Source organism: Xylocopa sonorina, chromosome 3, assembly GCF_050948175.1.
Source record: "Xylocopa sonorina isolate GNS202 chromosome 3, iyXylSono1_principal, whole genome shotgun sequence".
Lineage (NCBI taxonomy): Eukaryota > Metazoa > Arthropoda > Insecta > Hymenoptera > Apidae > Xylocopa > Xylocopa sonorina.
The window spans coordinates 9,332,019-9,359,481 of record NC_135195.1 but is presented as its reverse complement, the minus strand read 5'-3'; the positions used below and the strand labels follow the sequence as shown (position 1 = coordinate 9,359,481).

General features: G+C 51.0%; 1 protein-coding gene across 2 annotated transcripts in view; it reads right to left on the bottom strand.

Annotated features, from left to right (window-relative positions):
* Window positions 1-12,837, bottom strand: part of LOC143422389 (protein groucho) — a 113,366-nt gene extending 100,529 nt beyond the window's left edge. For both annotated transcript variants that reach the window (XM_076892978.1, XM_076892979.1), the window contains exons 1-2: window positions 12,764-12,837; window positions 12,604-12,720 (exon numbers count right to left, since the gene is read on the bottom strand). In XM_076892978.1, the coding sequence (XP_076749093.1) occupies window positions 12,604-12,663 (60 nt within the window). In that variant the 5' untranslated portion in view covers window positions 12,664-12,720; window positions 12,764-12,837. The remainder of the gene's footprint in view (window positions 1-12,603; window positions 12,721-12,763) is intronic.
* Window positions 12,838-27,463: the final 14,626 nt, after the last annotated feature.

The following is a 27,463-nucleotide window of genomic DNA, read 5'->3' as shown; positions in this document are numbered from 1 at the left end:
GTGGCGAGCGTTGGTCTCGGACGAGACGGTCCCGATGAAACAGGAATGCCCCCGTCTCGCTTCCGCCGCTGTCACGCACGCGCTCGATGTCTCCGTCCATTGGGACGGGCCCTTCCTCCGTGACGGTCTCATTCTACTCTGCCACCAGTCTCTCGTCCACTAGCGTCGCTCCTGCGTTCCTTTGCTCGACTGCACTCGTTCTCGTCCTGCTTACGGCTACTGTCACACTGAATCATCGTACTATATGTAGGTCTATCGCTGCATAAATGTATACTGTACGTACCAGTGCACTGACGTATCGTCATCTGACGATGATAACAAATAATCATCGATATTACATGGGTACCATAAGTATCCTATATAGAAGGAGTAATTCGTAGCCACGGTGTGAGCGAAGCCTAACCCGTCCCGCTATCTCGACGACGTTCACCGATTTTCCGTCTCAGTTGGCCTGGCTGCTGGTAGCGAACGAGCCAGCGTGCACAAACGAGTAATTAACTATCTCCGTGTGGGACACGTGTTCCCATCGTGCTCCCTCGAACCGCTGCGCTTCGTCCCCCGGCGCTTTCTATCCGTCCCTGTCCGACACCCTGTCCCGTTCGTCGCGGCGTCTCCCTCACGGACACGGCTATTTCCCGTGGCCGGTCTGTTTGCACACAGGCTCTTATGTTAATTCGGCTTAACGCCCCGGAGCCCTCGAGGGTCGCGGGGCTCGCTTCCAAAAATTACGACCGATCACGAGGCGGAGGGACCCCCCGGACGGTGGTCACGGACGACCTCGTGGAAAATAATAGGGACCCCTGTGTCTGCGTTGTTAGAAAAAGGGGAGATGAAGGGACGGGAGCGAGGGGTCGCTTACCGGTCGGGGCTCCCAACGTTTGTCGTTCGAATACTTGATGAGTGGGTACAGAGGACTGGATTAGCCCGGGGCCCCCACGGCTTTTACGTGTGACTTGACGCGACGACCGTAAACAGGAATTTGATAATCCGATAGCCTGGCTACGAGAGCGACAACTTTTGGTCGACTCAGGGAGGGGGGTTGTGCTCTCGGTCTAGCACTTCATCTTTTTTGCGTTTCTTTTTACGATGTCAGTTACCAACCCCTTCGTGTGTAGCGCAATACGAATGGTAGAATTATTCTTTTCACTGGGAATGGGTATTAATAAATATACGGAAGGAACGTTGGACTGATATCTCCGGTGGTTTCTTCTCCTTCTAGAAAATATGTCGACCACTTAGATCGGAACCAGCGTACCGACCGGGTAGCTGGCTGCAACTGGAACGTATCTCGGATCAGGATCGTAAATACGTTTTTCCGTCGCGTAAAAACGTGTTGCACCTCGTGTCTGTCTGCGCGAACCGAAACACGTTTTTCCCTTTTTTTTTCCTCACGCTGGCGAGAACACGTGCTATGCAGATTAGTTCTAGAACCCCGAGCCGCTGAACTGGAACGTGACAGTTTATTTTCAACGAGCCGATAGAACGAAGAATTAACAGGAATACGATTCAATTATGCCGTGGCAAGCGGCGCGGACTTAATCGATATTCCAATGACAGATAAAAGCGAAGGAAACGGAGGCGAAGACGGGCGGGAGGGGGAATTGGGTACGAAAATGGAAACGCGGATACTGATAAAACCCGACTTGGTACCAGAACGAGCGAAATAACAACTTTTCTTTTTTCTTACCGATCCACTTTAACCCCTTTACAATTCTGCGTTTCGTTTGCTCGCAAGAGGAACGATTACGGTTTAACTACCATTTCTTAAGAACTCGCACTTGGTATTGTTGATAGAGGTAAATGAAATAAAATGAAAGTTAAAAGTAATCGCACGAGTATATCACTACCGTATGGCCTACAGATAGTCGCAGATAATTAAAACCGAAGTTATCCAAGGATACCTGATATTTTTACCACTTGTACCTCGAGTAGCGATAAACTTTACTCCGTGGCTAAGTTTTTCGCGGGCAATATTCCGTCATTACAAGTGGTATGTAAGATGATCGGTCGTGGACAATAGCACTGGCGTCGTCTGGTCGCGACCACTTTTTTCTATACATCGACGATCCAGAGGGTCGTAAAGTATCTCTATTGGGCTATTTATTCTATTGCCTTGAAACCGTTTGGAAAATTTAATCCGTCACTACTCGGTGGTGGTGATTCTTATGTACGGCTTACACGACCCGGCTTCCTGCGGTTAAAAGGGATTCCCAGTTACGCGTTCTACGCGAAGATCATCCAAAAACCAGAAACAACCGGTCCTAATGGACGAACTCTGCCGCTACGTCGATAAAAGAGACGAGAAGCTAAAGTTTCAAATTCCGAACGAGACGCCATAAATTACGGAAGCGACGACTAGCATATTGCGACCTTTATACTTTACCAGTTCCCATTTTCCAGGGAAACCTATTGAGGCGAGGGTCCTTCTGTCGGTTTGTACTATCCCAAGGAAATTGGAAGTCGACCTTGTATCGAACACTGGTGCAACGAAATTTCTTCTTTCACGAGGAGACTCTTTCGAGAAAAGCTTTCATAAATACCGTATGCACGTGTTCCTCTATGTATTGTGCCACGTTTCATCCGCGATATTTTCTCTACCTAATCGAAATACCGTGTAAGATGGATTCGCGAAGGATGATAATAAATTGACAAGTGCGAGCAGCGAATGGGAACTCGAACGTAGCGCGCTCGCGGTAAAAAAAAACACTATGCGCTGGCTATACTTGGTGTCGGAAGATCGATTTTTTAGTAAAGTTGTAAACACCAGGAGATGGCAAACAAGCCAGCGTGTGCTGCTTTCTAGATTAGAAACACCGTCCCTCGAGAACCTACATAGACGCGAAGTGGAGAAGATAAGAGTGGCATCTTGCAAGAGAACTGGCACACTTGGTCTAAGACCTTGGCTTAGCAAACCCATTTCAGATAACAAACTCTTCTTTTCCCCGGATCATTCCCCGACACCTGCAACCCTGTAACTATTGCACGGCGAAGAAAATAATTGCTCGCTCACGGCCATCGGGGATTAAACGCCCGACAAGTTTCTTAGCGACTATCGTTTCACAGTTCCAATTCTTTTTATCTTTTTTATCGCTATCTTTTTCTCAACAATAAAAAGCGGCACTTGAAAAACTTGAACGCCGCTTATGTAAAACACAACGGTCGCAAGAAATCTCTGCAAGACGTTACGACGCGTTGTTCAAGGTTTGAATTTCATTTTCTTCAAGCTCAATCGTTCTCGATAAAATGACCACTTTTTGCGAGCCTTGTAATTAATTGATACAAAAATCTCGAAACATTTGCATGTGCCTTCTCGCGCGTAGAAGCTCGTATAAATATACACGTTCAGCGAGCTTACCAAAAATTTAGCCAGCTCAATTGATCGCGGCTCGAAGTCGCGAGAAACCGCTCGGTCGCATTCCGCGTGGCAAAAAGCGCGCGATCGCCGTGCGATTGCTCTCCCAGGCCGGTATGTCGTCCTGTGGCTGGCTGCGCTCGAAAAGAAACTGATTAGTGCCCGTGCGCGCTAGTCGAACGCAAATATTTGGACGTTTTCTCCTTTCCCTTCGCGCCGGGACGGCCACCGCTTCGTAGACGGTGTCCATGACGACCGTTGGCCTAAGAGACAGGACGCGGCGATGGAGCGACGCGAGAACAGAGGAGATGAAGAAGGAACGCGCGGTTCGCCCAGGCCCCGACGAACGTCCGGCAAATATTTGCATAGCGCGGCGGGTTTGCGGAAAACCAGTGTGCCCGCCGACCGAGCCAGACGCGGTCCGAAAAATATCCTCGCGCAGACGTCTGCACGGGGTGTCCCGTAAGTCGTGACACCGCAATCCGCTCGACAGAGGCTACACTTTTAGCGAAAAGATTAGCGTATTGCATCGAGTACCATTTCTCGTGGCTCGTTCTTGGTTTTCGAGCAAAGAGACCAGTGTCGATACGTAGAAACGCACCGAAAATGTTTACACGTATGCTATGCAATTAGTGAATAATTGCGTGAAGAAGTACGATGCACGATGGTATTTAATTATTTACACGTGCAATCGATAGACTTTATTTTACGGAAGATTAGCTGGTTGTCCTGTGTAATACGATTTACGAGACAGCCTGTGCGCGCTCCGAAATAAATTCAACGAGCTAAACAAGGTTCTTTAATCTATACTGTCATAAAGTTTGACGGTAAGTTAAATACCGCTTGTACGATAGCGCAGGAATAATGATTCGTAACTCCAATTCCGCGAAACCGTGCGACATAAAATTCCGGTATATCGATGGATATCAATACGAGCTAGAATAATAGTCGGGAATCGGCATTCTATGCCGAAAACAGCGGAAAATTTATCGGTGGTGTTCGTTGCGGGGTATCTCGTAAACGGCTTTATTATAACCTTGTATTATTCAGCTCTTTGAATTCCCTCTGCGAAACCGAGCTATAAAATCATTTTATTGCGAGCATAACAGTGACCTTAAAATTCTTCCAGTTAATGATCAGAAAAATTCTATCCACCTCTCTCTCTCTCTCTCTCACCCCTCGAACTCTCTAATTGCTTCAATTAGATGCCATACTTTTGAAACGGGGCGATAAAAATCCGTGTATCCGCTGAAACGGGCAAATGAAAGCGTTATTGACACTTAAACGCCGAAAACATCGGTACCGAATGCATAACAGCTGCATTGAAACGCCAATATAAGATACGAGTGCGCGCGCCTGCAACGCGCACCAAGTGGCAATATAAAATCCACCGAACATTGCTTAATCTCTTCCCAATCTCCGAACAAGGATGCAAGAGGACAACGTTACCCTACGATCTCGACTGAAACGCATCCTAGACCTCTCTACGCAAGGAGTAGTATCCCTAATCCGACCAGTTCTGTACGTATACGATTTAACAGCATAATAAAGGCGATAAAACGCGGAGCATAATAGCGTAATATAAAGTAGGAAGGGTTCACCGATCGGGCAGAAACCGATGAGTCATCGTCCGACCGCAACGATTCGATTGGAACTTCCTTGGAAGCGTGCGCGCAGGAATCGGCAACGTGGGGGCCCCGCGGGGCATTTTTCGTTGCGTCGATACCCGGGGTGGATAATAACCCCCCGCGGTGAGAAATTACAGAGTCCCAAAGCGGCTGGATTAAAGGACAAAAGATCGGTAGAGACGTCGATCGCGGATATCTCGTTAAGTATACAGATTTGCGGGAGCGCGCGATGTGCGTGCCGGCAGCAGCGGCGATAAGTAATACGCTTGGGGTGTTCGTAGCGGGCCGCGGGCAATTTTACGGCCGGCGGTAAGGGGGTAGGAAAGGGGTGAACGGCGAAGGAGGAGGCGAGGAGAGAAATGTCCGCAGTCACGGAAGAGGAGCCATGAAAAACGGAATGGTCCGGTGGTGCGCGGCGGCAGCGCGTGATGTAGCAGCAGCAGCAGCAGCAGCAGCCCAGGAGGCAGCCGCGCACAGGCCCCAAAAGAGGGGGGAAACACGACAAACTGCCAAGCCTAATGCCAATTAGTGCCATTCTCCTGTACGAGCTGCTCCGAGGGGACTTGAAGAGGCTTCCTCGGACTTTCTTTTTCGCCTCCGTCCACCTTCTAGCGAGGTTTACAAAGCGGTTAGGCGTATTTATCGCGCTACACACGCGCGAGGCGTGCATGTGCACGAGGCGAGGGTTCGCGAGTGTGCGTACATTTTGGTATACAGGGTGTCTGAGTATACAGAGTGCGTAGTACTCTGTCTAGTTTCTAAATAAAACTACCGTCTTCATTGATGGTTCATGAGAACCAAACGAATAATCAAACACACTTTATTCTTCGCGATTTTACTTATTTCTGATTCACCAATCAGATTCACCAGCAATCTCGCTATCTCCTTAATTGTACTTTGATTTATTAGACACCGTATATATCCGAGTGCGTGCGTGTGTGCGTACGTACACCTGCGTCACAGTAACCATCGCTCTTTGCCAAGTGACTGCACGCATTATTCGAGGCGAACGTGCACGAAATACTTACGTGCTCGCGCATTCCACGGCGAGAGCCGCGCAGAACCGGAGGAACCTTCGATCGGCGTCGCGTACGTGTGCCGATAGCCACGCACACGCGTGCAGAGGACGTCTACAATAGCACACGTACGGTCTCCCACTTTTTTCTCGGAGGGGTAGTTCGATTTATAAAGCCGTGACTAACAAGGCGTGAAAATCGCGGACGGCCCTCCGCTTCGTATCGAACGCGCTCGCCGATCGACTGCTGCCCGCCCTTCGCTCTCCTTCGTCCCCAACGTGCACCGCGAGCGCAGAAACGGCCGTAGAAGTTATTAGCGACGCGAATCCGGTTAATTGCACGTGTAATCCACCGTCCGATCGATTATCGTAACCATAAACGTTATGAATAATTAAGATCGAGCCCGGGAGCCAGGGAGAGCCACTCGCGTGCAATAATGATAAAGCATCGACGGGTGAAAACGCGGCTCTCGAGGACGAACGGGAACAGGACGTACTAATTACCCGTTACCAGTAGCGTAGCCCGGGTCTCCCCGCGTGTACCATCCGATCGGAGTTCTCGTTTTAACGAGTCTTTCGAATTGCGCCGCGCGGAAAGGGATCGCTCTCCTGCGAGACGCGGTTCATTGTGAGGTTAATACTGGAAGCGATTCAGCGACAAGGAACGGCAGGGATTAACCGGCGGTGAAACGTTCCTGGAATAAATGCCCGGGACGAGATTGCCGCTGTGGCCCTTGCCTGTATATACGAAACGGGGGAACCTGGGGTCTCTCCTTTCGGAGGAGTTAACGCAGGAGAGGAGCGCGCGTGAGATGGTGAAGGTAATTCGAGAGTTATTTAAACGAGCACCCGAATAGAGAACGGGCTATAGAGAGAAGGAAAGAGAGAGAGAGAGAGAGAGAGTGGGGTCTCCTGTGCTCAAGCTGGAGTTCCATTCCACTTGGAAATGCACGCAAACGTAAACACAATCGCCCCTGCACAATGGATTATGTTCGGAACACTCGAAGGGCCCCTTGTAGCTTGGTTAAAACGGACAGTGTCTGAGAAAGCTCGCGGTGAACGGGGGCGAGGGAAAAAGGGAAACAGAGGAGAGCGTTCTACACGGTTCGCTATCTATAGGGGGCACGGTCGGAAAGATAAATAATTTTGGTGAAAAGCGTTCGCCGGAAGGCAAACAGGGGTAGGGCTCGGATGTCTCGCGAAACGCGGACGACGAAAGGAGAGAGGGCGGCCGGAATGATCGTCCGTAGCGCAAACAAATTTGCTTGGATGGGAAATATTTATTGGCCGCGGGAAACGACGGACGTTTCCCCGATATTTCCGAATCTCCGGTACGATATGCGCATTTTAAAATCGCTAGCAGCCAGAGACCCGCGACCGAGCGCCCCTCGTACCGTATTATATTCGTCGACTCGAGCCAGCTGGAGGATTTTCATCGTGTATTTTATGAATTATCGATGACGGCAAAGATTTTTCTAGCTTGTTGCCGCCGGTGATATTTACGAGAGGCTTACCTAGTCGGTAATTCGTAGATTATGAGGCGTCGCTGCATTACGAGATCGAAAGAAAAATTCCAACTGTAATTTAGACCGGTGAACTCGGTCCCATTAGCCGGCGTCGAAGGATCGAGGCGGAAACGAGGCGCGCGAAAATGATTGCGAGGCAATAAAAGTGAAAGAAACGAAGTCTCGCGGTGGGATTTCTCGAGTAGGATGTTCCTCGTTGAAACAGAAGACGGAACCAGAAGGGTGGCAAACTAACCGCGAGGGTCCACGGGTAAAGCACTCCACGCCAGCCCTCCTGTTCTCCTTTGCTCTCCCAGTGGACCAATTTACGGCACCCTGAGGACTCGGGTATTACGCTTCACGCTCGTGGGGTTCGTTTCTGGCCATTGTTGCGCCAGTCAGGGGATTATTTCGGCTTGGGACGAGGGATGCTTTCCCAGTTGCAGTCGTTCGCCTCTTTCGCCCGGCTACCCCCGGATTATACGCTCCCCCCGAACACCTGCACCCAAGCTAAACTGTCCCGTCTCGTCTTTTTCTTTTTTCCTCTCCAGTCTCGAAAGTGAGAAAGTAAAAAAAAAAAAAAAAAAATAAATAAATAGCCGAAAACAGAGGAAAAAAATAAACGGGGAAAGCTATGAAGATCCGCCAAGTTATCTTCGCCGATTAATTTGCTTCCGATATCGGGAAGAAAACCATTTAACGTAATTAGCTACTTCATCCAGACTTCAGACCTCTGTATCCCCCTCCTCCCTGTCTCATCCGAGCAGCCGACTATCGAGGGACCCATTAAAAACTCTTACAAATAGCAATTATAAACGAGGGGAAGCCAACGATAGAGGAACGTTCTCTCGTCCATTTAATTATCTCCGACTTATTGAAGGAAAAACTAGGCGAGCGTGCACGGGGCAAATCGAATCGTTTTATCGGTATCCATCCCGTGAACCTTAACACAGTACCCCCTACCGACAAGAGAACCGACCCTTACTCTTTTCTTCTTCTCTTTTTTTTCTCCACGTTCTCTTGAACTTCTTATCGGAAGTGAGCCGCCTACGATATTATTCTTCCTCCTCTATCCTCCTCCTTTTTTCTCGTCCCTCCTTTGTTTTACGACACTTCAATACGTTTCCCTGGTAAAACGTCCCCTTTTTATCGACAGGATTTTTACGGTCGTACCGAGACTCGTGTACGATAACACTAGAACGACGCCGTAAGTGAATCTCGAGGGCGTCGGTTCAGGGTGTAACGAAAGAGAGACAATATGTCGTCGCGCCACACGGACGAGTCTAGATTGGTGAGGGGGAGAACCAATAAGCGCCGCAAGGTGTCGAATAGATCTCCTACAGGGTACCTTACGTGTTTCGTATAAACTTTATCGGTGTTTTACGATCGTAAGTAAAACTACAATGCGCTGCAAAGAAAAGTTCGTAGATGCCTCGAAAAAATCCACAGCTTCCAATTACACGCGACACATTGGGAAAGGTTCTGGCATGAGAATCTATGAAACACCTTGTATCGGTGGACAGAATTGGGTCGTACCATCCATCGAGCCCCGATCGGATACTCTCTCGCAGATCCAGTAGGTCGCGCGAAACGATTTTTCCGGTTGTCGCGTACGTCCGATCCGGGTAATTGTATCAAACGCGAAAACGTAGATGCATATCGGAGCGAACGATGGAATCGCAGTCGTATACGCGGAAAATGACTGTTAAACCAAAATGGAAGGGAAAAGAAAAAAGTAGTAGAACGGAAGGAAACGAACGAATAAACGATGAAAGGAGTAGGTATGAACGTAAAGCAATAACGCTAGCGGTGGAACGAGGCAGAACGTAGAAATTAAAACAATCGGTTCCACCCTTTCTCCTCTCCAACCCTCCCTCCAGCTCTTTCTCTTTCGCGCTGGTGAACAAGAAGCAGTAGCGTGTAATTACCGCGAGCGGGAGCACGAGATCGCGATTCCACTCGGCCAGGAAACGTATAATGGGAGTATAATGCGTGAAATTTACCGGGCGCATCAGCATAATGGACGACGTGACGCTCAAGATATCACTGTGATTCCATATTTCCGTGCCGACAGCGCGACTCGATTCGCCTCGGCTCGCTTGTCCCCCCACGACGCGCCTCAAACAACGCATTACCATGTGCACCGTGGCGTCGCACGGCTTTCAACCTGTAAATCGCTCGATTATCGTTCCAGGCTGTTTAGAAGCTGTTTTTTATTCTCGCCGCGGTCGATCGAATCGTCTTCGTTCGCGACCACGACGTCGAACCAGTCGAAAGTTTCAGCTTCTCCGGTGATTTCTGACAACTAAAAATATCGTCGAAATTACTCGCCGTCGTCAGGATTACTATCTTTTTTTTATTTTCTTTTTTTTTTTTTGCCACGGCTGTATAATCGAAGCGTAGTTCGATGGAAAATATTTATATATTTTGATGCAATATCTTCAACTTTTTTTCGCAAATTCATTTTTAATACACTTTGATATACGAGTTCCGAACGCTTCACCGACAGTTACGATTTTATACATATTTCATATGATTGGTTACAACACGATAAAAAAAAGGAGAGAGAAAAAAAAATATACAACAACCATATTCGGAACTGTCTGGTTTTTGTTGCCGCGCTCTCCAATTCGATCGCGCTGTTTGTTCGTTATACACTCGCGCGGTGAAAAAATTCATATCATGCATTCGATTGCATCGAGCCCCCCCGAAAGGTTTTTTCAGCTGTGCACGTATCGGAGCCAGGTTTGCGCGAAGCGTCGCGGCAAACGGGCCGATTAAACGCATCAATATTTACCGAATCAGGGCCCGACGCGAGCGTATGCTACGGTTTACAGAAGGTTATGCTCGCTTAATACCGTGTATGAGAGCGAGTGTTTCGTCACGAACGAGCCGAGCTCTCCCCTTTACTCGTGCGCGGAACAGCGACCAGAGTATCTTCCCGTCCCTCTTCTCTCTCTCTCTCTCTCTCTCTCTCTCTCTCTCTCTCTCTCTCTCTTTGCTTCTTCACGGCACTCGACACAGAGCCACCCTTTTTCCACAACATTGTCACCGCCTTTCGAGAGGGACAGAGCCTCGACTCTTTCGCCGGTGCTGTTCACCCTACATTTTACTCTTTTTTTCTTTCTTCGTTTCACGTTTCGCTTCGTCTCTATCTGCCCCTCGGTGTTTCTCGCCCTCTTTTTACCCACGTTGCTCACCACGTGCTACAATATCGCCGGGCCGCATCCGGTGTAACGCCTGTTATTAGGGATGGGCCAGATGAAGCTTTCATTATTCTATCCGAGAGGGTCCCTTTCCATCCGACAGCACACCGTTATAATACAAAGTAATGGGTGATTCTTTTTTTTCCTCTTTTTGCTTTCGCCTCTAATTATTATGATTATCGGGGCCGGGGCAGATATAATGGCAACGGTGAATGATGTAATTTTCCCCGCAACATGAACACACGCCGCTGTTACGTCCTCCTGAACGCGTCAACCTAAACGCGAAAGCACCGCGCCGAGGAACATCATCGCGCGTACAGAGCCGCGCGGTCATCGAGATTATTCGGTCCCCGTCGTCGTATTCAAATAAACGGAATGCTAAGAAAATATCAAAGCCAGCGTTTTCAATATCCACCCGGCGAACAGCTAAATATTATACGCGTACGTGATAAAAATAAATTGGACGATGGTAATTATCGGCCATATTGCTACGAAAGTTGCGAGCACCGTGTAAACTGGAGTATGAAGTAATAAATATTTCCGGTGCTGTGTTTAATTCGCCCGCAGATAAAACAGAAAAAAAAAAAAGAAAAAAAACAAGAACGAAGTACGCTTCCACATTTACGTTCGCCGGCCGTTTATAATATCTTGTTCATCGAGCGGGAAAAATTTCAGCGAACTAAACTCGCCGTGAAACTATGCTTACGCGCGGCGTACACACACGCACACGTGCACAGGTCCCGTACCAATCTCGTACATCGTTATCATTATGTAGAACGAGCGAGACGGTTTAATCGAGGCGGCTATTAAACGCCGCGCACGAAATCCACGGAGAGAGGACACGCGAGGGAAAGGAGCCCCGCGGATCCTCGAGTCTTCGATTCACGGATCAATAGGCCCCGTATCTCGCGGCGTGACGAGACGAAACGGCTTTTACACGGTCCACGGTTAACCTGAAATTCGTGACGGGATTCGCAAGCCGCGCTCACGCGCGCGCACCGTAATGCTCTTGCCGCGCGACCCGATATCTCGAAATCTCGAATCGAGTCAGGGGATTACACGTATGCATTCACGCGCGTATCCAACTCCCATGGGCACGTGTATCCGACACGTACACGTACCGCGCGTATACGTGTAACGTACGCGCGAACCATGATAAATGTGTGGCCCCGGCACGCACGTGACCGCATTAGCGGCAGTAAACCGAGGCGCGCGAAGAAAACCACGCTCACGGATCGGTATTATTATCGCGTGTACACCACGGGCAACGGGGATCGCTTGTGTTTCTATTTCGATCTGCAGGGGGGCGGGAGGAAATGTTTTGACGCGCGCAACACAGGGTGGGTAACTCGGAATGGCACACGGGGCCGCGATCTTATTCCACAATCGGGTAACGTGCGTTCTCGCAAAAATTCGACCGTAGCCGTGCGTAATTCGATCGTCGAAAGGCGTTACACCGGTTTCTACGCCACTGGACGTGATCGGAATCGCGCGCGTACGCCGTGCCACCTCTGTCTGCGCGTGAAACACGAGCTTAAGTCCCCAGGAGTTTGCGCGAGATCGCCTTACCAGGTACAAATCGGTGAAACCGCGTAACAAAGGTGTATCGCGTCAAGAATCGCGCGCCTTCGGGACCTCTGTAGGAGAGAATTCGGGAAATAGAAACAACAACCGCTACCACGCCTGCGCCGTTACACCGTTCAACAGACACTTCTTCTACCTCGCGAAGTAGCGATAAAACTCGATGAAAGTACGCGAGAATTATTTGGAGAACACATTTCGAACGGTAGAACGATCAAAGTGGAACGATCGGGGGCCAGAAAAAACCCCCGGAGGAACGTAAGATCGATAAAACTGCGGGGATAAAAACAAATTGGAAAGGAATGGTTTTACTCACCGGATGCCTAGCAGCGGCAGCGGCCACGGCAGCGGCGTTGATACCAGCACTGGGATACATGTTTCCTCTCCTCTCTGGTTTCGGATCGGTAGAAAACAGAAACACCGTCGTATGTGTCTCTCTCTCTCTTTCTCTCTCTCTCTTCTCTCTTCTCTCTCTCTCTCGAATCACGTAAGCGGCGCACGTTTCATATCACGCGGCACACAACGAAATGACAACAAACAACAACAATAAACGAGATAAACGGAAAAAGAAAAAGCACCGCAATTGAAAGCGCCCGCGTCGGGCTACGAGGACGAGCGATCTTGAGGACGGCTCTGTCCGCGGTACGGTCGGTGCGATTCGATTGAGAAGGTCCCCGCCACGGATGCACGGCGATGATCCATCGGTGTGTTTATCATCCGCCACTACCGCATTCTCATCAGCGACGTGCGATTTCACCGTCTCGAGGGATAACGACTCGTGTCACCACTTATTCCGACCGCCTTCTACGTTCATCGAGGGTAGGACGTGACGCCGACGCCACGAAGTGTATCCCGCTGGGCACGAAGAGCGTGGCGTGCCCTTTATGCCGTCGGTAAAACAGGGCGGTAACCCTGCGTGAAGGATACGGCAACGGGAGTTAATTCCCTTTGCGAAATTAAAAGGAGAAACGAGAAACCAAGCTCTCTTCCTCGAGCTAACCCCTTATCCACGGGCTCACTTTCTCAATGTAGAAACACCATCACACAGAGACGCACTGCACTTAGTTGTTTACGACTCGAACCTGGTGGCCCGCCGCCACTTTGAGGTTAAGTTTACTAACACTGGCACGCACCCGTGTTTCGGGGTCGGTACGCGAGGAAACTTTTCTGGCGGCGAGTCGAACGCGTCCGGGAGTCGAAACGCGGCCGGGTGCTCCGTATCGAAAGGAACCGGCGAACGCAACGCGTGAAAGCGAGCGCGGAACAGTAACCGTAGAGACGGGCAACAAGAACAAACCTCTCTCCACAGCGGCCTCGGAGCGACTGATGGACGGGCTGGTGGTGGGGATGGTATCCCCTCCAAGCTGATTTTACCCTACCACCACTCTCGCAGGCCGTTACTCCACAGTTAAACCCGCCAAGCACCCCCTCGAATGTCTCTCCTCGTTCACGACGCTCGTATTAACCGGCGCGATGGCTCCTTCACAATTAAGTCGCGTTACGTAAGGGTCTCGAAAAGGCGAGCACGAAAATCACGGCTCGTTAAAACGTCGGTACGTCCTTCTCTCCTTCTCTCTCTCTCCCGTCGCCGTTTCTCGCTTTATGCTTTCTGCCACTTTCTATTTCACGGCACCTGTCGCCCCGTATCGTATACTTGATCTGTTTTATCGGGGGGAACGGCGACGACCAGCCACGGATACGTCCATCGTGATTTCGGAGCGCCGTTGACGCGATGAGTGACCCGGCCGTGCCTTTAGGGCCGTTTTAGTTGACCGTAATTAATCGGGTTTCAAATGGACGGTTATATTCGCGTTAAGCACGGCGCAATCGAACGATATACATCGATTCTATTATGTACACGCTCGACGCGCGATATGTTTGCTCTTTCTCGCTCCCTCTCTCTCTATTCTCGTCCCCCCCCCCCCTTTGTTCTCCCGGTATGCATCGTTCCCTCCGCGGCAACGTGAATTATTTTAATGACAATATTTTTTCCCGCTCGCCGCTGATATCGTGAAATTTTATACCCGTCGACTACTATTCTTTCTGTATTAATGAAAGATGATTCAACGCGCTCGTTTATCAATGTTGATTACGTTCGTTTTTTTCCATTCGAACGACGCTATTATCGCTGATACGCTGGTTAACGAGTATATGTGCAAATAATATTTGCCGACTATATCATTCAACTACCTTTGGAATCTAGACAATTGAAAAGTGTCAATCTGAGAAAACGCGTACGCTACCAAAGGGGACGCCACGCCAAGCAAAGCCACGCCAAGCAAAGCCACGCCAAGCAAAGCCACGCCACGCCACGGTTCCCGGAATACTTTTTTCGTGTTACCGTGCTGCTGCTCCATTATCTCCGTACGGTCTCCGGTGCTTCGGTTTAACAGATACAATTGAGGAAGATACATCGTTAGCCTGTGGGCGATGCCGTATATACACGCGAATCGTGTATTCCGCCGGTGTATAGGGCCGGCGATTTTTGCAAGTTGGAGCACGAAGACTGGAAGCCTCGAAAGTTTTCGGTCCCGCAGATACGGTCGAATAAACGAGAGGACAGGGCGCGGAACACGGCGTGCCATGCATACGCGTAGGTATTAGTTGCTTCTCTCGGTTCGCTCAGCGTGTGCAAACAAATCGAAAGTTTTTCGCAAAATGGCCGTCACCGGGCTGACACGGATGTCCGCATAAACTCTCTCACTCTCTCTCTATTTCCCGCCCTCTCCTCTCTTTCCTCTCTTTTCCCGTGCTCACCCGACTGGCCGCCGACTGGCTGCCTCTCTCGCCACTCGTGATTTCCCTCACTTCCCACACCACCACAAATATGGCGCCTCCACCCGTTTTCCCAACCCCTACAACGTGCCTCTATAAAGTAAGAGCAACGGAGAAAGGGGACAGGGGAGAGAGAGAGAGAGAGAGGGAGAGAGAGTGAAAGAGAGAGAGAGAGAGAGAGCCGTGGATGAAACGTATACACGCTCATCCAACGCGATTGTGTCTGAGCGTGTCCGTGTATAGCGAGTACGATCCCTATGCGTGTGGCAAGGGGGTGCCCCTATGTGAATATCGCGCAGCACACAGTCCCAAGCAGTTTCCTACTTGATTGCCGCTATCGTCCGCTCGCTTCGTAAAGGAACTGCTCCGCGCGGACTGTTGCCTGTCGCCTACGACCAACCAGAGCCCGGCTAGCCACGACTTCGCCAATCGCCGGGCGGGCAACCCCGCCGCGCGACCCAACCGCCGCAAAGAGTCGAATGAAAACGGGACTTCGGCCAATGAGAGCGAAACTTTTTGAATTGACGCTCGAACGTCAGCTCCGTGCGGATTGTTGCTCGAGCCCCCACGGATGTTCCTATACGGAATGAAGGTGCTACGCGAAGCCGCAGCGAAACATGAAAAATAGGGGGCTACATGAGGAAAAACACGGACAGGGTAGGAAGGAGGAGGAGGGCACTGTGGGATGGATCCTACGAACCGAGACACCAAAGGCTGGCGCAGTCGTGGTTGTGCGGGCCAGCCAAGAGGGAGGGATGTCGAGGATAGAGTCCGAGGATGAGAATGGAAAAGTAACATAACGAAACGTCGATCCCATTACCTGGAGCTCTCTCGCTCCGCGCCGCCACCATGCACCGAGCCCTGCTTTCGACCCTTAATCCAAAGGAGGATTAGAAAACCCCATTGTCATGCTTCGCGGAACGCGGGATGGGGATATACGTATATATACACGCATATACATACATACGTACAGAAAAGCACTCCGCACAATTTCTCCCCACCCTGCTCTCGCCAGCCGTCTTTCGTTTCGCGCGACGGAGGCGGCGGTGCAGGACCCTCCTCCTAATGAAATAAATACGTGACGCGCCGCGTTACCGACGATGCGACGCTACTACTGTTTATATCGCCAGCCGGTGAACTTTTTTTCCCCGATGCACGGAAAGACGGCGAACCCTTTACCCCGTCTACCCGCAGCATCCAACGGTCCCTACTCTCGTTTCACCGTTTTCCTTCCTTCCTCCGTCCCGTTCTAACCCGTTCCGTCTGGTACCTACCGCTCTTTATCTTGTTCCACGGGGCGAAGAAGGAATACTATAAGGCAATGCCGTGGAGTGTTGGCGAAGCTGTCGGTCGCGCTTGGTCGGCTGCGGTTTATGCGGAGCCGCCTTGCCTGCCGCCTGCCGCAGCCGGTTTGCGTGTTCGCCCGTGTTCGCTCGGTGGATACGTGTCCTCGGTGCGGCTCGGTGCTCACCGAACGACCATGGACGCGCTCGCAGCTACGCCGAGTAAAGAGGAGAGATCGTGCCGGAAAGGGTGAAGAAAGGACAGAGGGGAGGGTAACGCGTGGAAGCGAGACGATCGTACGCGTAGCTGCGCCGTGGCGAGGGAGACGCCAGCAGGCGGCAGAACCAGTCGCTGCGGTCGCCGCGGCTAACCGCGCCGGTGCTCTCAACCCACGGCGACCTCCGCGACCGCATCGAAGAATACTCTGCCTCTTCCACGCGATGCCACCAACCTCTATCGCCAACTCCGGAGGAGAAGCTGGCTTGTTTCTTTGATCCGCTTCTGTCGCATGCCCTCCGCCCCGTTTAGCGTCGAAACTTGCGTCGTCCGACGTGAAAGGCGATCGACAAGCGTAATTGTCGGCGATTTTTTCGAAATCCACGGGCCGTGCGGAATACACACGTCTAACGACGTTCTAATGAGGAAAAATACGATGATGAACGTTTCGCGTGTTCGCGAGAGAGATAAGAATCTGTATCTCTCCAAGTTCGTTTCGGAGTCGGTGGATTTCTACGCGCGCGCCCACGACGCGATGCGTTTATTATGGCAACATCTATCATTATTGCCTCTATGTACGCACCGTCGATAATATATGTTTTTCAGATTACACTGTTTAACGAACGTGGTAATTTGTGCACGGATAGGAGAGACAGGTGTGCTCATTCTCGCGATCTATCACCGCGATCATTGTATCCCCGTGAAAGAAGTAATTCGTCAGAATGTAAATATTACTTTGGCCGCGATCATGCAGAGGCACTCTTCTATTTGCGGCCGTCGGGTACGCGAGAATTTCCTGCTCGGAAAATCGCCGGGGAAAACGTCGAGGAGCTGGTTTAATTAATTATAATTGGCTGAGTGCATTGGGCAACCGCCTCTTCTCCGGACCAACGTCCACTTCATCCGCTGCCACGAGTGGGAGAGTGAGAGAGAGAGAGAGGAGGGGAGATCTAAGAGCTTGACTTCTGCTTGAATGAGAGGTACGTACGTCTCGCCAAGTTGAAGAGGACTTGCGAGGATGATCGAGCGCTGCGGGCTGGCCATTAATATATTTGAAAGAGGAGCTCGGTTTCAAACGGATCTCCGAAATAATTGAACGTCGAATGGCCGCTAATAACGTGCAATTTGTATATCGGGCAAACATCGATCACCCTGCCCCGGCGAGACAAAAATATCAATCATATTTATTAATTACGGTCGAAACTGAAAGATCGAGAGCATCGGGCTATACACTTTTCATTTTATCCCCCTCTGCGAGCGCGCGCTCGTGTATAATCGTCCGCGAGTATCCGCTCGTACGAACCTGGCGGCGCGCTTTGTTTTATTTAAAAAAAAAAGCACGCCATCGTTTTTCTTACGGTAATCACGTGCGCGCCGCGACGAATCCGTGGCAACGCGTCACCGCGGTATTTGTTCTACGATTCGTGTCTTCGATAGAGACGGGCAAATATTTATGAATGGGCAGAGGTAGCAGGCACAGAGCTGAATTCGAATCAATGAAACGTGATCAAGTGAGAGTAACTCGATACCGCGTATTAGATGTTCGACACCCGTGTCGAGAAGTTCAGATTCCCGGAATTGGTCCTTCGGTACCACCCATGTATTGTTCGCGCGAAATATAATACCGGCGGATCGAATTTCTAAGCGGGACCTCGGAAGACCGAGGCTCGGAATCGGCCGGGCTAGCCGAGCGATCCTATTCGGGGAAGTAACAATGGGTCAATATTTGCCCAGCGGGGAAAAAACCGCCGTCTTCGAGTCGGACGATTTGCTCTTAATTGCGAGCAGCGCCGTGCTAATTTCGCTAATCACGCCCGATACAATTAGCGGGTACGTTTAAAAGGAGCAAATTAAAATGGAATGGGAATTGGAACGTTCCTCGCGGACGTTCGTACAGCGGCTGAAAAAAAGGAATTACTATTTGTACACGGCCGTCGAGTCGCCGCCATTCATCATTCGAGCGGCTCCGAAAATGTACTATTACAAATGAAATTAAAAAACGCTTAAGAAACGTGGAATTCGATCGATAGAGAGGGGGTTCGTTGAGAAATACGAGCAACGCATTGCGCGAATGCTTTTCGTAGCCGTTGTCTCTCTCCCCCTCTGTTTCTCTCTGTTACTCTCCGTGGCAGCTTGGAAAAAGAACGGATACGTAGGTGGAGAGGGAAAGAAGAAGAAGAAAGGGGGGAGAGACGATAAAGGACGACGCGCCTCGATCTTTTGGCAGGGAATATCGCGTTGCGGGCCCGCCGCGAAACGAATCCAGCAGGCGGCACACTCGCGCCTGACAAATGTCTTCCGCGGTTCTGGCAGCGGCGTACCGTTATCCAAATTACAAATAACACACCGCCGTCGACGTTTTATCCAACGCCCCGGAGACAAATTGCTCCCGATACGGGATGGGTTGCCTCGAAATTATCCCCACCTACCCAGCACGGTGTAACCGAGCGTCGTGGACTTCGTTAATACCGGTAGTGGCTCGGCCCCTTGCTCGGCACACGGAATTAACACGGCGAAGTGTATTTATGGATCCGGGGCCCAGGTAACCCGAGAAAGACCCTGCCAGGGTCCACCGTTTCTTCCCCCATTCTCCCCTATTTCTTTTCCGTCTCCTTCTCGTGGCCTGCGCTCAGCCCACCGCTCGTTTTCTTTCCTTCTTCTCTTCCCCTCCCTTTCTCCGTCCTTTTTTTTTCTTTCTTTTTCTTTCCACGAAGGAGGATTAATTAATGAGCCTGATCCAGGCATTACCAAGCTTTACAGGCCCGGTCTCAGTGGCCTTGGAACCCGCGCGCACTGGCGTGGGAATGTCCCTGGCAATTTCAATTTCGTTAATTATCGCAAAACCAGCTTTTATTTGATATAACGAGCCCTGGTCTCGAGCCACACGAAACCCCGTATTCGGCGTTGCCAATAACTTCGCCATTAAATCACGCGACGGCTGTCCGCGCGCGTACACCTTTCCCGTATTTTCTTTTATTTCCCCGCCATCTCCCTGCGGCCCTTTCTCCACCTTTTACCTTCGTTTCGCGTCGAACCGCGAACGTAAGGCTTGAAAGCGCGCGGCGTTTTATCTCTCGCCACCGCGAGAACTTCTTTCGCGCGTATCGCGGAGCTTTTGTTCGTATAATCCGCGTGGCACGCAGACTCTGTGTCTTATTTGCCTTTCCAACGGTTCGTTTTGTCGGCAAATAAATCCTTAGCTGGCGCGTTGGTAAAGAAAAACTGGCAGGGGAGGGGACGCGAAAAAAATATCCCTGCCAGCGGCACAGAGGTTTCGACCTGGTCCCCGCGCGTGTGTGTTCGCGTTTGTTTTCCTCCTGGCCGGGTTGGTGTCGCAGTTCGGGAGAATTATTGCCGCGAATACCGGTAATCAAATAACAGTCACCACCGCGGCCGACGCCATTGGCCCATATCCGTGCCGCGCGGGACGCGCGATACACGTGTAGTCACGGCGTGTAACGCGTGCTCGAATATAGTGTTCTCGTCGGTGCAACGGAGAGTGCGTTCGCCCGAGTTGAGCTCGCGCGGAGTGGTGCCTTCGTGTATAATGCGCGCGTTTGTAAAGTTACCGCGCGGTCTCTCGAGCGCATACACGCGCGCGCGCCGCGCCGGCTAGGCATTTTTCACCGGCTCCGTCCGCCTGGGTTTTCTTAATTGAAACCCTTTGTCGGGTGGGTAAAGTGTATCCTTGGCTGCAGCCCCGTTGCGGATTAACAAAAAGGCCGGAAACAAAAATGTGAACAGAGAGAAGTGTGGAGAGCGAGGAACGCGGGTAGTAACTGGCAGAAAGGGGGGATGGGGAGACGCTGAAATTACGTCGCAATTTCAGTTCCAACAATACGGAGAAAGAGAAATTACGGTATAAATGGTGGAGTAAGACGCGGTGTTATTAAGAACGACACGTAGGAAAGGGGTTCATTATTCCGGCGGGAATGGCAGCGAAAATTTTGCACGGCTCACTTAGCTTATTACTCGTTATTATCCACCGTCGCGGAAAGGTACACGCGAAATAAAAAGCCCCGAGAGTTACGATTCGCGGTGTATCGCCTTTGTAATTTTATGGTTTCCCCGTATTCATCGCGAGGGAGAGAAGGAGAGTACGATTTAAAACTAATTTCTATCCGCGTAACGTTTCCGCCTGAAGTCGTACGCGGCCTGGGGAAAAATGGGACGAGGGACGGGAGGAGAACGTAGGTAGGTAAGAAAAGGGAGCGAAAAGGGAACGGTATCCGCGAGGAGCGTAAAATCCACGGGCGTGCCCTGAAATTCCTTTCCGTGCGGCTCCCCTTGCGGAAAACACTCCTTTCACACGTCGAACGGAAGTCGGGGGCACTCGGCCGGGAAAACGAATGGGCAGGCCGTAGTAGCGTTTATACGGGTGCACTCGAGGAAAAGAGAAACCACGGCGTCACGGGTCGGAGCAACAGCTACCTATGACGAGGACGAAGACGACGATGACCACGAGCTCGGCTGTCGACGGTGGTGTGGAGAGGCACGACCGCGGCGACGAAGGGAATTTCGTCACGGTCGTCATGGTTCGCGCGAGGAAACGACTAACAGAATTACACTCGAGGGCCATAGAAGATTTTTAACGGTCGATTTACCGCGTAGCCAACTTTACTACTACCACCACACCGCCGCTACCATTACCGCTACTACCGCACCCCTCAAACTGCTCCTCTCTCGGCTGCTTCTTGCCTTCGACGCTCGAAAACAGTCAGAAGCAGCTACGGAACGGGTCCCACCCTACCACGGCCAGTTAGTGTCCTTAAACCACCCTTGGCTGCTTTCGGCCCGTACTATCCGGTGCTCGCTGTTTCGTCACGCCAGGGGGTCAAAACTGGCCGCAGATGCCGGCCATAAACCTCCCCGGTACGGGAACGACCCTGATGCTCAATGGGCAACCCCTCTCGCCCGCCTTCACCCCGATGTCGTTTCGCCATTGTATCTCCCGTTGAATACACGCCCTTAAATAAATCCATCCACGGACCCGTCTCGGTGAAACCACCCCTGACGCTGTTGCTGTTCCCGCCGCTGCCTTTGCCGCTCCTGTTGCCCAGATTAGGTTCCTGATCTTTGTTACGAGGGGTGGCTCTTCCTGCTTCCACTCTCTGTGGATCTGCGCGACCGTATACAGGGTGTCCCGCGTAAGTGTCGCCACGAAAACTTCACGGGTTTCCCTCGATCTTTGCGGAGAATTGCGTCGAACTATATTTACTTGAACGGACACGAGGTTTTCGTTTCTTTTTACGACACCTCAGATATTTTTAGTTCTAAATTATTTGTTTGTAATTTTTTAAACGAATTCTTTGGATATTCGACGCGGAAAGGCAAAAGTACATTACGAGGGGGAGAATCCACGATCGCTTGATCGACGTGCGGTCTCGAAACGAAGATGACCTAGGAAACGAGCGACGGGGAGATAAGTAAGAGCGCAAAACGATATTGGCTGGATATAGTAACGGCGAGGGTTATAATGCGGATTGCGGCCGAGGCAGATTTACAACGGGGGCTTCAGTCCAATACCGGTTAATTTAATCGCGGCGCATCCAGTTAATTGCGTAATGCTATACTTTTGTCGGACGTAACACGCGAACAAGTTTCCTCTTTCCTAGTTTCTTTTCCCCCCCTTTTCTTTTTCACCTTGCTTTCTCCTCGCTCGTCGGATCAAATGATACGCGTGTGTGTACTTAACGTTTATGATATTTGCCAGCGAAAACGGGGATCGCAATAAAATCAATAACGCTTATCGCGAAATCGTTGTTCAAAGCTGTACGAGCGGTAGCATCGAGTCATTTGATACGGTGTTTGTTAAACGGCTCGACGTTGATCGATGTTGTAAGGTTATTCCAATATTACATCGGCGACCGGTCTCTCTTTCTCGCTCGAGCTCGCTACCCTACCGGGCGTGCATAATTAGGGATGTAATTCCAGTTAATAAGGGCATGTTTGTTTGTAAGCCGCATACCAATCCCAATAACGTTTCTGACCATCGAGTTGCCAATTTTGGTCCGCGGATTATCAACTTCCTTTGACACCGTAACGCTGGCATTAATGCGCGTAATGAGAAATAATATTACCTTGCTAAAATTCTACTTTATCCTTTTGATATCTCTGGCACGATGTTAGAAAATATTCTAGAAAATACTTTCCGCGAGCGCGCACGCATACACGGGAACGTGCACGCGCGATTTAAAATGAACACCCTCCCGAAGAGAGCAAAGTCAAAGCTTCGCGAAGGATCCAATTATAACCCTCAGTGCAAATAACATTTGTCACTTCGTTAACGGGCCATTCTGTCCCAATTGATCGTTCCAGCGTTAACATACGCGCACCAAAGTGTGCGCAATTTCATAACTCGAACACGTGTCTTGAATTCATCCCCCTGTTCGCGGCGGACTTAACCAGCCGAGCGGCGGTTGATCGCCTAGCGAAAGCCACGGGGGACGAGGAATTTAATCGGGATGGCGGTCGATCTTTTTACCAACGGCTCGATTACCCAGCCGATGGACGCGCGTCATCGACGTGATCGCGCGCACGGATAAAAACGAAAATCCGTAGGACCGTCGTATTTCAGCGGGGCACCGAATCAACGTCGCGACGCGTCGTCGTCGTCGTCGTCGTGCGTTTCAACGCAGCACGTGCGCGTGTCTCGCGACGAGACGAACGAACGTGTGCTCGCCCTTATAAACGCAGGCCGCGCCAAAGGCTGTATCGATCGATCGATCCGCCGGGCGGCGTAACAGCCGTGACACGCTTCGAGATTCCACGATCTTTTACGACGAGGCGCGGCGTATCGTTAACGATCGCTCGTCGACGTTTAATTAGCCGAGGGCCGCGATTACGAGCGCGCGCTGCATCGCGCAACAGGCCCCGCAGCGCAATTGCGACTATAACGATCCGTGCCTGAGGACCGTAAAAGGCCGTGGTGGCAGCGAACAGACGAGAGGCTCGCCTCTTCTTCGTCCTCGCTTGGCCAGCCACGACTGGTTCTCGCGCTCCTTCGACCAGATGCATATTCTTCCCTTCTCTTGCCTTTCCGGTCTTGTTGCTCGTCGATCGGCCTCTACGCTCGCCCGTCAACCCTTAGGCGGATCGCACACCGGCGACTTTTCACTTTTCCAACGAAATTCAGATCTGAGCGAAATTTCCAACAATAACGAATCCACGTATCTTTACTTCAAGAATCACTCCTTCAAATTTCCTCCAGGTATAGTTCGATATCTGTACAGGAATGCACGCGACACCAGCTCTAAGCAGTCACGCTAGCAGTGCGTCGCGAGAGTTACGGGAAGACACGAAGGCAGCAGGTGCGCATACCAAAGATAAAATCGTCAACGATCGCGGGATCGCCGGTGTGCGTCCAGCCTTACGCGCTTACTCGTACGTACGCGCAGCTCGCTTCCAGCCACGGTGTATCGGCATGCACGAGGCGAATCAGCGAATTACGACGATTGAAATTCAATTCCGCGCGCGCGGCCGACCGGCTAATTAGACGCAGTCGCTGCGCCCGCGACACCGCCGCGATCGTACCCGCTCCGCCTCTGCGTTCCTCGCGGTACGTGTCCCGCTTACCCTCGCCACGTGTTGCACCTCGTGCAATTGCGCGTACGGACGTAAATGCTCTTGTCGCTTTGCTCGTTTCACCATCGCCGCTTCGTCCTGGCCTCTGCTCGCCCATACGCTCTTCCACCCTCTTAGACTCCGTCCATTCGTCCGTCTGTCTGTACGTTTGTTCCTCTCCATCGCGCCAGCTACAGCCGCTCGCGCCTCTGCAAAGGGCGAGTGCATTAAAACGAACGAGCGGCGTGTTGAATCTCAGAAACGCGGAGTATCCTCGTGCGGGCGTTATGTCCGGCTGCTACATTTCAACCCCCGTGGAATCCGATTGTTTTACGACCGTATTAACGGCGCCCACCACGGGTACACGGTTATTACGGTATTGTCTGCGTTGGGCGGACCAGCGAACGAGCGCGTCGCGATTTATAGAGATGATCGCGTGTTTTTCCATGGTGTTTCAGAGGCTGGGTAGACGGATGATGAAGTCGTTGTCCAATAATAAGAGTTAGAGAAGGCCACGCGTACTCCGCCCGCGGGTATTCGCATTTGTTAAACATCGATATCGAGTATCTTCCTGTTCTTCTTCGATCGGATCGAACGTAGAACGCGGTATTAGCCGATTCTAGAGTTGAAGCGTTCAACCCAGCCATCCTGGTTCGTCTGTATAACGTACTTGGCGTAAACTCCATCGTATTACCAACTGCCTCGGCCAACAACGTTATAATTGTTCGTGGAACCCTGCGCGCGGTTCTGCGAACGCAATTCACGGCTGTTACACGTCTAGCGTTATTGCGCGTGTCTGAACGCCGCGAAGCCGGTTCGCTCCAGCCGCGAAGCCGTCCTCCACCGTGTATACCTCGCGGATTAGAGTATCTCGGTTAGCGAGGCGGACTTCATCGGCGAGGGTTGTAATCCGGTTTTTCCGCGATCCGTTCCGCGGAGCGTCGATGCGCGACTGGCACGATGCACAAACACGGACGGATCATAAGCAGCCGTGAGCCACGAGCCACGGGCGTTTAAGCGGAGAGTGGCGCGATTAACGCGGCCGAGCGTGCACGGCGAATAATTACTCATTTGCAGCGGCCGCGGCGCATGTTGCACGTACCGACCGTGCCGTTCGTGTTACGACACGCGAAATCTCGCGGCGCGCCGTCGACGATCGTTTATCGATCGCCTGGCTCTCGTTAAATTGCCCCGTCTCCGACGCCCCCGCGATCGCCCCCGTGCACGCCGATCCTGATTCCATATTATAACGCATGGTTGCGCGCGGACGCGCATGCATGCATAATTAAAAATTCGTATCGGGCCGGGGCGATCGTTTTTGCACGCGTCGCGCGCGATCGCGACGCTCGATCATGGGTAGACGCGATGATACGGGTTAAAAGCGTGTACGGGATAAATAGAAAAAAAATTTTGCACCAGGGCTGGGTATTTCCTTTCTCTCTCGAATTTTTTCACTTTTCTTTTCGTTTTCGCGTTCAGCTGGACCGACTATACGCGAGCACAGAAATTGAAGTCCGTCGACGTTCGCGTAACGTCCCATCGAATCGTCGCGCGTGTATTATGTTAATGCGTATGCTCGACGGTGTTCAACGTTAATTTCGGCGACGCTTAATAATTTACCGTACAGCTTGAGTCGTAACCGACAGGAATTACCAGTCGCGCAAGTTTCCCCAAGGAAATTGCTCGAGCCAACGATTTTCCAGCGATTTCCTATTTTTTCTTCCGAGCAGATGTACGTACACTCGTCCGTTGCCTGTCTCATCTCGCTCTCTAACCATTCACGATTATTTAAATACCGTGGAAAACATTCCTGGCCAATTACTCGACGCGGTTATCTCGCGTCTCGAACAATGCCGATTGGATGCCCGGTGTATCATTAGGCGCATTGCTCACCATGCAAATGGGACCCCTGTTAAGTCATACGAATCGCAAGAAAGACATCCGACTAGATGTTGCGCGTACCCTAATTCCAGTGCACGCTCTGTGGAACAAACGTGGTGAGGTCATAAATAAATTGGAGCGTGCAATTCCGTGAACTTAACTGGGTCAGACTGTACGGAGAAAAAAATTGAAAATGGAAAGGAGAGGAGTAAAAATCGTGTTTACGTACGCGCGCGTTCTTGGGAAAGAATGTAAGAGATACGACCGTTCCCTCAAATATAATAAACCTCATCGAACGAGTAAAATAATATGCTTGAGTTGTTGAAAATTTCTGAAATTTAGCAGCTACACGTAGACGTTCGACGTGATCGACTGCGCGTACATTACACAATCCCGATCGAGGGTTCTTTATCTTCTCGTACATCTGTTAATTCCCTTGTCGAAACACTGGAAGCGTGTTCGCTTTGACGCCTGGACGATTTTACAGCCTCGTTCGTACATTTATCTCGTCCGTGTGTACTCGTCGAAACGGTCAGAAAATAGCTGCGCGACGAAATTCATTCGACTGCGTCGTCCGGTCTCGGCCCGTGGAGAAACTGGGTGGTAATGGAAGTACGCGATGGAGAGCGGTTGAAAAATTCCTTGGCCATCTTCTAAGAAGATTCATTTCGCCGTGGCAGCGAACGAGCGAGTACGGTAATTAGTAATCGTAAAATTGTAGCGGTGACTGTGGTCGGGACTCCTGGAAAGGAGGGAAGATGGTTTATGCCTGGTGAAACGGCGCATCGTGGATGTTGAAAGAAAAGCGAAACACATATGTGTAATGGGGTGGTCGTGTCCCTCGTAGTCGGAGGTCTCGAGTGTGCGCACGTCCGTGTGGGAATGTGACAAGCTCGTGGGTTGGAGGGTCGGAGGAGCAGTTTTGTTTATTGGCTCTATTAAGAGCCGGCCGCACGCTGGCACTGGCAGGGTGGTCAGGATGACATTCATCACGGTGAAAGTGGCGAGAACAATGTCTCGCTATGTTTCAAGAACGACTCCGCGATGCTTTATATCGTTAGAAATATAGATACTTATTGCAGAGCCGAGGAAGGAAGCTTCTAGAGTCGCTTCTACAGTTTGAATTCTTAACAGAGGAAACTTTAGCTCCCTCTCTCTCTCTCTCTCGAGGGTTTCCACGTTTACCCTCGATCCTCCGTCGAGCGATTAAAAATAATTTGCATCGTTAAGCACTCTGTGTTTATTAAAATTCCATCTCTATCGGATACGTTGGTATTAGAGTCGAGGTATCGATGCGTCAATAAACTCGAATGATACCAAGGAGAAAACAAGAAACCGTAGAAACGCAATCTTCGTTTCGAGCGCTGGTCCATAATCACGAGCGCAACGTCCCCTGTCCTCCCCTGGTTCCCCGATGTCACCAGCGTCGCGACGTTTAATTGGCAAACAAGCTCGGT